The sequence below is a fragment of the Oratosquilla oratoria genome, chromosome 3, assembly GCF_046742065.1.
Source record: "Oratosquilla oratoria isolate Oo_2021 chromosome 3, ASM4674206v1, whole genome shotgun sequence".
Classification (NCBI taxonomy): Eukaryota; Metazoa; Arthropoda; class Malacostraca; order Stomatopoda; family Squillidae; genus Oratosquilla; species Oratosquilla oratoria.
In genome coordinates, this window is record NC_134779.1 from 64,572,748 (window position 1) to 64,582,747 (window position 10,000).

The following is a 10,000-nucleotide window of genomic DNA, read 5'->3' on the forward strand; positions in this document are numbered from 1 at the left end:
GCAAATGAATAAAACAGTTAGACGGAAACCAGGCAAAAAAGCAACAAAAAGAAGTCTCACTTAGTGGATGGGGTGCCAGGGAAATGAGTGAAATCAGTCAGACTAAAAAGAAAAGTGATCAATTTGATCGTGGTTGACTTCAGGCTATTTGTTGTCTCGATCTGCCCACGATGTAGACTTTCAAAACTGGATTAGCTTGACACTTACAATGATTTAGCTTTTGGTCTCCTATACTAATTTCCCCATCGCGTTGACATTGTTTGTGTGTTTTTTTATAGGTTACCACGAATGGTAGAATTTGTACAGATGAGTACCTCCAGAGCCCCATGTCTCCCTTCCCTTATCTTCCCTTACCATGAATCTTGAGACTACCTGCTCTTATAAAAAAAAAAGAAAAAAAGAAAAAAAAAATCAGGTGACCAACTGATTCTTTGACTCCCTTGCAGACATCCGAACAAGACTTGGCACCACGAGAACGCGCGGATCTACGGCGGCGCCAGCACCTGCCGCCAGATGTACCCGTGTCCATTCCCAGTCCAGGACGTCATGGGCATTCACATCCCTGGTTCCCCCGAGTCCAACCACCTTCAGGAGGACGAGGGCGACGAAGATATCCTGCCTTTAGGGCTCTTCTAGGAAGGTGTTCCTTCCTCAACCCCCACCACTGGTGGTCTGCTGAATCTAGTTGTACAAAGATCAACGCATTATGATAGAGTATCATACTTATGGCATTATCGGTGTAGGGCATGTGGTTGTGAGGTTCCTAACACACCACTGAGATCACATTAATGTGATCCTCTCGATACATGGAACTGCATTTCTTAGTCTTTTCTACATGAACATATTTATGTGAGGACACTTTTGTTCGTTTCATGTAAGCTGGATTATCTATCATGTCCTTCAAATGTAGACAGATGGAATGATGGCGATAAGTGCATTTAATGTTTTAATGTGGATGCCATGAACTTGTACTTATTGAATTTATAATCGCAATAAATAGTTTTGTCAGTGTACATTACACCACGTATAATCTGTTCATTTAGTCAGGTATCGAAAAATTGTACTATCCTACGAAAGTTGCGATTTATCTTTATGTTGACCATGTGACAAGAAAACCAAAAGTAGGTTTGAATACAATGTGAAGGAGATCAAGGACCACTGGGTGTTCCAAAGTTTCATTTGAAGTTTTATAAATGACTAGTATTATCAGCAAGCATGGCATTACAAGACTAAATTGAAAAAAGACATAGTAAATTAGTGATTTTTTTGTGTGAATTTGCCTTAGAAAAGGGAATCCCCACACTTCACAATACTTAATATCATATATAAGGAAAATTATGACGGGTCCGAAATGTGAGATCCACGATTGACAAGATGCATAACTCGTATGAAATCACTATGACCAAGTCAAACCGACATAAATCCCTACGAGAACAACATATATAAGCAATCTGTAACTACAATCAGGTCACCTTTAGATTGGAGAAGGCACTATAGTACTGGCAGTGAAACAAAATGGTGACTACACCCCATTGAAGAGTTGTAACATTCTCAATCTCCAAAATGACGTTTGAGGCAAAGGATGTTGACTGTCCAGATTAAAAGGTACAAATATCAAGGTGAAGTGACGTCACAATACAAAGTGACGTCACAGTACGAAGTGACGTCACAAGACGAAGTGACGTCACAAGACGAAGTGACGTCACAAGACGAAGTGACGTCACAAGACGAAGTGACATCACAAGACGAAGTGACGTCATAAGACGAAGTGACGTCACAAGACGAAGTGGTGTCACAAGACGAAGTGACGTCACAAGACGAAGTGACGTCACAAGACGAAATGACGTCACAAGACAAAGTGACGTCACAAGACGAAGTGACGTCACAAGACGAAGTAACGTCACAAGACGATGTGACGTCACAAGAAAATTTACAGTTGAACCGAACTCAGTGTGTGTCAACGAACTGACAACACACGGGTGATAACTCCCTTTCACTAACAACACTACTACATGAGTCACGAATCTTTGGAACGACTTAGCGATGACGTTTCGACTCATGAGAAGATCCTTGATACAGAATTGGTCGTTCCTAGAAAACCCTTTTGTGGAGTCGATAGACTCTGGGGTGATATACAGATGAGCTCCCATTGATGATACCCGAAAAGGTGCCCTCTTCAAAAATCCCCAAAAAAGGGGGCTCCCCAGTCAATAGAACACAGGATCGCCGATCTAATGATAAGAAAAAAAAATATTTTTAATGAGCCACGATCTGGGAGTGTCTTATAGACAGAGATTTACTGAGTGGGTCTCACAGGTCAAGCAAGACTCCCTGGGCGAGTCTTACAGAGGGTCTTAAAGATAGAAGTCGGACTCACCCGAGAAGGTCTCACAGACAAGGTCCTCTGAGCGGGTCTCACGGACCAAGAACCCTGAATAGGTCTCTAGACTAGGACTGCTATGCAGGTCTCATAGACCAGGTCCCTAGATCTTTGAACTATAATCAAAGGTCACATAGGGGTCTTGGAGTACTACACTGCTGGACCCTCGGGTGGAATTTTGAAAGACATATATCCCAGACTTAGTTTGGGGCCATTGCTGTGTCACAGCGCACTCGAGTGCCCGGGGTCACGCCTAAGGACCCACAGTTTCACCTTTCAGTCAACAATAATAAGATTGATTGGTTGTTCAATGGATCTTGTAGACAGGATTCTTCAAGAAGGTTCTGAAGGCACCACTCTTCATCAGGGTCTATTCGCCAGGACACCTTTTCCAGGATCCTGTAGAGACCCTTATCCAGGTCCTGAAGGTGAGATCCTTTGCCAGGACTTCATGAATATAAGTCTATAGAGCCCTTTTTCATGGTCCTGTAGGCAGGATCTTTATCATGATCCTATAGGCGAGATCTTTTGTCAGGGTCTCACTACCACAGGTCTTTTGTTGAAATACCCCACAGGGCCAAAATCCCCAAAAGTGACACATAGATATGTGCCACTTTCGGAGACCCTCAATGTGGCTTTGATTGGGCCACACCGAGGGTCACTTGTCTCTTGTTTTTCATTCCTTTCTCCAACTATTCTTTTGTTTATTCATTTATCATCTGTTTTATTTATCTATTCATTTATCAGTTAATTTGTTCATCTACCATTTATTCTGTTTTCAATTTACTCATTGTTTTATAGATTCTGCTATTTGCATATCTATAACCTTTGCTCTACATATCTATAAACATTAATCTTCAATCAGTTATTCATATATTCCTGTCTAATTGAATATTTATCTTACGGTATATATATATATATATATATATATATATATATACATATATATACATATATATATATATATATATTATATATACATATATACATATATATATGCAAAGTAGACCACTTGAAAAAAAAAACTAACGAAGCAGACCGCTTTCGTATATTACATCTTCAGTGCAACTGAAGATGTAATATACGAAAGTGCTCTGCTTCGTTAGTTTCTTTTTTCCAAGTGGTCTACTTTGCATAAGTGAACACACGTACCCGTATTCTTATTAGCAACACACACACACACAAACACACACACACACACACACACACACACACACACACACCACACACACACACACACACACACACACACACACACACACACATATATATATATATTATATATATATATTATATATATAATATATATAATATATATATATTTATCTATCTGTTCATCTATGGCCTATTTTTCCATCCTATTTCTTTATAATTTGTCTACTAATATTCTTAATTTATCTATATATGTTTATTTATTTACCTAACTATTTATCTATCTCTCTGTCTTATTCGCTTATCTATTTGTTTATCTATTATCTATTTACTTCTTATTCAATTTTATGTCCGTGTGTATATATATATATTCTGTATATTTATCCTAGATATTTATTTATCTATTTATTTAATTATTTTTCCGTGTGTATATATATATATTCTATGAATCTATCCTAGATATCTATCTATCTATTTATTCATTTATTTATTTTTATTTATCTATTTATTTATTTATTTATTCATTTATTACATATGTTACATCTTAGTATCCAAACGCACTTTTTAGATTACTGCGGCATTGTTGCACAAGTGGATTATTTTTGTTAAGTGTGCGGAGTTCGGAAGCTCGCCTGGTGGGCAGGTACATACTGGCCCAGGTTCGAATCCCGCTGCCCCGCACACGGGAAGCGGTACAAATCGAGTCTTTTCCCGCTCTATTCTCAGGACTTTAAAATGCTGAGGCTCCTTGGCTTCCATATGCTTTGTGTAAAGATACTTTTTATAGGGGAGGAGAATACATAGTGTATTTGTTTAATGTATATTGTTGATTGTCTTGTTTGCTTATATGATATGTGTATGTCTATTTATTCACATTATGGATAGGTGTATAAGTACAGCGTGTCGTTCAAGTTTGTTCAATTTTGAACGATAAATGGATTTAAGGTGTTCAACACCCAGTCAGTTGTCCATGTCTGTTCGCTTTCCCAGCTTCACTGCCTCTTCCATAACAGAGAAATCTGACGGAAATGGACGGATAAGATCTGAGAATTCTGACGCAGATGAACGGAGTTCTGCAACTGACTGTACTCATATAAAACAGCGAGTATATCTTGTTGTGGTTCACAAAGTTCTTGTGTTATTGGTGAACAGAAATGTTCATCAGTCGAATGGATCTGTGGCTTCTGGACTGGGGATTCTGGCTGTCTCAGCATGTAGGGTAAAGGTGACGGCTTTAGCCGAAATTAAGAACCTTTTGTCCTTAGTTCTTCCCATTTTATGCCAAGAAATGTTGGAAACAATATTTGAGATTAAACTGAGTTTGAAGAAATAGAATCTTTTTGTTCAAACACTGAGGCTAGCCTGGCCAAATGTTCAAATCTGTCTTGCTATGAGCAAACAAACAATATTGACGTAAGTATTATGTCACTATTAGGAATGGAAACGTGTTACACTGAACCTGAGCTATTGCGAGTTCATCTGTCTGGATAAGATTATTGTAATGTTTCTGAATCTCCATTACAATGTCTAAATCGTGTATTATTTTTTCTTAACTAATTATTTTGATTTTTTGTTAATCATATAATGAAAAAATGGCTATAGTTTGCCCAACAAGGAAATAGCATAGTAATTTTCATATTTTTATTTCAATAAGCTGGCCCATGTCATAACAACTTTATTTCATCTCAGTGTGGTTAATGATTTTCTGCGTGGTGAAGAGAGAAAAATTATAAGGCACTCTTCGATTGAAACCCTTTTGTCCACTACGTCACTTCCTCTCTCTCTCTCTTTCTCTCTCTCTCTCTCTCTCTCTCTCTCTCTCTCTCTCTCTCTCTCTCTCTCTCTCTCTCTCTCTCTCTCTCTCTCTCTCTCTTTCTCTCTCTTCTTTCTATCTGTTTTTTCTTTAACAGAAGCCCTGATCTTTTTTCTTTCGGGAGCTTCTGGAGGAGGAACCAAGCCATCTATCTAATAGATTCAATTTTGCTCTTAGAGACCACTCTATCATATTACATTATCTTTTTTCAGAAGATATAATTTTTTCTATCTAAATGGACTGGCATAACACCATGTAAAAAAGAAAAAAGAATCTCTATTCCTGGCATGTCATTACTTTTTTATGCTACATAGATCCCAAATAGATAAATATATTATATATATATATATATATATATATAATATATATATATATATATATGTATATATATATATATATATATATATATATATATATATACATATACTAAACAGTTATGAGTTTATGTTTGTAAAAATTCTGAGCTAGCCACTACTATTGAACCTAATAAAATTTTAGAATTGCAGTAAAAGCAATTTATGTCATATTTTCGAGTGCAATTGGTGCAATTTGGTGCTAAAAACTATACTTTTTCCAAATTTGATGACTATAGCTTGAATTACCCTACTTATTTTATACATATATATTCATTCAATATATCTATAATTTATACTTTCAGATCTATAAGATTCATATTTCATTATTGTATATATTCCTATATTTTCTGATGGCTTAAAGGGGCTGCCGGCACTCCCCTGACTCCTTCTGTTATATATGCGGCGAGTATATAAAGAAGAGAACCAAACAATTCTCCTTGGAAACGTCGGCGAAGGTTTGTGAAGCCTACCAGAAGTACTTCGGGATGCCAGTTAGGGACCAGGACAAGTCCTGGGCACTGTAAGAAGACGCTGGAAGGGTGGCTGCGAGGTGAGAAAAGGTCCCTGAAATTCTCCAACCCACGGGTCTGGCTAGAGCCAACAGACCACTCCAGAAACTGCTTATTTTTCATGGTGGATGTTAGCAAGCGGCGGAAAGGAAAGAATGCTGCTGTGCATTACCCAGATCTCTCATCATCAATTGTTCCAATCCCTCACTGCTCCAAATATCCCCGTGCCAGTGGCACCTGCTCCAGGTGAAGTCAAAGACAAGTATTTTGATAAAGAAGAGGAGATGAGTGCTGAGGACTTGGCTTACCTGCCTTAGGTACCAGAGAAAGTTCCTCACTTCCCAAATCAAAAAGAAGTAAATGACTTGGTCAGGGATATGGGTCTGACCAAGTCCAATGCAGAGCTATTCATCTCCAGGATGAAGCAGTGGAACTTGGTCAAGGAGGAGGTGCAGGTGACAAGTCAGAGAAGTCGGCACGAACCTTTCTCAGGCTTTTACACTCTTAGGGATGGCCTCTGCTTCTGTCACGATGTGCCTGGACTCTTTGATAATATTGGGGTGCCCTTTGTGCCCAAGGAGTGGCGGAACTTCATATACAACGCTACCGCAAGTTTGAAGGCTGTCCTCCTCCACAATGGAAGCAAGTTCCCGACGCTGCCTCTAGCCCATTCAGTCTGCCTGAAGGAGGACTACTACAGTATGAAAGTCCTCCTAGAAACTCTGCAATACAACCAGTACAATTGGGAAATCATTGGAGACTTTAAGATGATGTCTTTCCTACTTGGTACCCAGAGAGGCTTTATCAAATTCCAATGCTTCTTCTGTCTTTGGGACATCAGAACCACCCCTGATCACTACAACAGGAAGAACTGGGAGCAGCGAACAGAATTTGTAGTTGGGACCCGGAACGTCACGTGGGAGCCACTGGTTGATCCCAGGATTGTGCTCATGCCGCCACTGCACATTAAGTTGGGACTGATGAAACAGTTCGTGAAGGCTCTCAACCAGGAATCAGCCGCTTTTAAGTACCATCTTGAGTTCTTCCCCAATATATCTGAGACCAAAATCAAAGGTGGGATTTTTCTTGGACTTCAGATAAAAAAGGTGCTTGAGTCTACCGAATTCTCCAATAAGCTCAGTAAGATTGAGAGGCCAGCGTGGACCTTCTGAGCAACCACAGAGCTAAAAACTACCAGCAGCTAGTGCAGGATCTGGTGAAGGTTTTTGGTGCCATGGGATGCAGGATGTCCCTTAAACTTCATATGATAGACACTCACCTGCCTGGACAAATTCAAGGACAATAGGCGCGCCTACTCAGAAGAACAAGGCGAGCGATTTGACCAAGATGTGGAGATAGAACGGAGGTACCAGGGTAATTATGATAAGGAAATGATGGGGACTATATCTGGGGGCTGTTGCGGGGGAGTGACCTGGACTACAACTGGAAATCCAGGAAACCCAGTCATTTCTGACGTGTTTGAATTGCTTTAAAAATGTCATTTGTTTTTACTTGTTTGTTTTTGATAAGCTTGTGTCAATAGATAAATATATACTCTGTTGATTTAATCATATGAACTGACAAATCTAATTTCTTTCTGGAAAAATATGAAAATTACGAAATAAACCCAAACTTCTGATTAAATTATAGTGTTTTTTCATAATAATGAGATATAACAAACCAATAAATGACAGAACCAGGGAACAAAAACTGTGTTACATGGTGTAATCATTAGAGCTAAGCAAAATAGTTACATGAATAAATAAAATAAATGAAATAGATAAAATAATAAATAAATGAATAAATACTCAAATAAATATATTATTAAGTAAATTAATAAGTAAATGAATAGGCAAATAAATAAATAAGTAAATGGATAAATAAATAAAGAAAGAAATAACTAAATAAGGTAATTGTAAATTGTAAATGAAAGAGCAGTTAGTTGAACTGTTTTATTTTGTTGATTCAAGAAAAATAAACCACACAAGTAAGACAAGCCTCCGATCACTCAACTTTTTTTTTCTTTTTTTTTTCTTTCTCCAAAGGTCACGTGACCTTGAATGTGTCTTCCATTTCAAAGTTAATTTTCTGACCTTGGATCACTAAGATATTCGGAATTAAGTTTTCTACATCTTATTTTAACTTCTTGTTGATTGATCGATTGGCTGGTCTTACCCTTAGGGTTGTCTGTCATACTGGGCTGAGTGAAGAAGAAGAGGAAATAATTATTCTTTAAGAAATTTTGTTCCATTCACTCTACGGAACATAAATGTCATACCAAATATGGACTAGATCCAAAAGAAAGAGAGAGAGAGAGAGAGAGAGAGAGAGAGAGAGAGAGAGAGAGAGAGAGAGAGAGAGAGAGAGGAAATAAAAACGAAAATTCCTGTAGAATACTGAAGAAATCTGATAAAAAGAATTAGAGAACTTTGATTTTTTAATCTTAAAGTGTCTGGATTAAGTATAACGTTGTTGCTCTCACTTCTAAATGCATCAAGTTTTTATGACGTCATGAGTTGTGGGCATCTTTTATCATTGGGTCGCAAATCTACGACATGAATGAGCCATTCACGACCTCGTAAGCTGTCGCATCGTAAATGTATCGCAAACCTTAAGAAATACCCCCACTATATGTCTACAGAAGACTCCAACCAATGTAGTACCCTTAAGTGAACGCAACGGTGCTCTGATGATTTCTTTTGACATAGGAACGACTTCGGGGTCTCTGACTGAAGAATGGCGCGGAGAACCTGACCCCAAAAGTTTTCATTACCGAGTTGTTTACATCCTGCAGGGGATTCCAGAGATAACCAGGACCTCGTAGTCACGATGAGAGTGTTCTGAGCCTCCGTAGGGCACGTAGCACACGCCGTGGCTCGGATGGACCTGCCGGAAGATGCATGTCCGTCAGTGTGTCACACATATGTCCAATATTATCTATTGTCTCTTTATTCTAACGTGGAGGAAGTTTATTAAATAGATTAAGAACTATAATATCCTTTGGAGCGGAAAAGGTAAATTAAAGATAATCACATGAAAAATAAAAAAACAAATAAATGGACAGATGGATAAATAGATAACAAATCTATGATAAATATTCTCAAATGTACTATTAGGGACACCCATACTTGACCCACGACATGCAGACATCTTTTTCGCTTTCGGAGTTGAAATTGAAAGTGAAAGGATAGTCCACTGTAGGATCACCGGACTACCCCTACATTAATGAAATCAGGCGATTCTATTCAGCTGAGAGAAAGACCCGACGATCACTGTACCTTTCCGCAGGAGACCGCGCCGTCCACGCAGACTCTTCCGATGTAGAGGGCTTCACCGTCCTCGCTGAAGCCTCCTTGCAGAGCTCCTGTGGGCACCTTGCCGGCACTACCGGCCAGCCAGGAGAGCTCGACACCTCCTGGGTTGGACAGACCCTGAGGGGAGACATGGAGTCTCATGGTCAAGACTTTTTTTTTTTTTTCTTATAGGGAATCTCAGGGTCAAGGTGGTCGAATACATACATACATACATACATACATATATACATACATACATACATACATACATATATATATATATATATATATATATATATATATATATATATATATATAGTGCTTGATATCTACATGGGTGTGTCTGGTTTCTTAGAGTATCTTTTGGATCCACCATGTGGCCATATTTGTTTTAAATAGCCTTACAGCAAGTGATCATCTTCCTCATAGAAAAGCTTTATTTTGGGCAAGGTATTCGAAAGTTTCATCAGAGAGAGAGAGAGAGAGAGAGAGAGAGA

The 10,000-nt window shown here is 38.5% G+C and overlaps 3 protein-coding genes across 3 annotated transcripts in view; 2 read left to right on the forward strand and 1 right to left on the reverse strand.

Moving 5' to 3' along the window:
* Positions 1-1,718, forward strand: part of LOC143023391 (uncharacterized) — a 39,457-nt gene extending 37,739 nt beyond the window's left edge. The window contains exon 3 of the mRNA XM_076181916.1: positions 447-1,718. Coding sequence (XP_076038031.1) covers positions 447-636 — 190 coding nt within the window. The 3' untranslated portion in view covers positions 637-1,718. The remainder of the gene's footprint in view (positions 1-446) is intronic.
* Positions 1,719-6,328: 4,610 nt separating this feature from the next.
* On the forward strand, positions 6,329-8,567 carry LOC143023412 (uncharacterized). Its single transcript, XM_076181937.1, has 2 exons — positions 6,329-7,202; positions 7,285-8,567. Exons 1-2 carry the CDS (start codon positions 6,588-6,590, stop codon positions 7,309-7,311), a joined length of 642 nt encoding a protein of 213 aa, XP_076038052.1. The 5' UTR covers positions 6,329-6,587; the 3' UTR covers positions 7,312-8,567.
* Positions 8,149-10,000, reverse strand: part of LOC143023402 (uncharacterized) — a 16,220-nt gene continuing 14,368 nt past the window's right edge. Inside the window, exons 6-7 of the mRNA XM_076181927.1 lie at positions 9,489-9,641; positions 8,149-9,096 (exon numbers count right to left, since the gene is read on the reverse strand). Coding sequence (XP_076038042.1) covers positions 8,992-9,096; positions 9,489-9,641 — 258 coding nt within the window. The 3' untranslated portion in view covers positions 8,149-8,991. The remainder of the gene's footprint in view (positions 9,097-9,488; positions 9,642-10,000) is intronic.

What these genes read in the sequence shown, in the direction of transcription:
- LOC143023412 (XM_076181937.1), top strand. Translation starts at nt 6,588, where the DNA reads ATGGGTCTGACCAAGTCCAATGCAGAGCTATTCATCTCCAGGATGAAG. An exon ending in TGGGACTGATGAAACAGTTC is followed by an intron (nt 7,203 to 7,284) that starts GTGAAGGCTCTC and finishes CCAAAATCAAAG; the next exon opens with GTGGGATTTTTCTTGGACTT.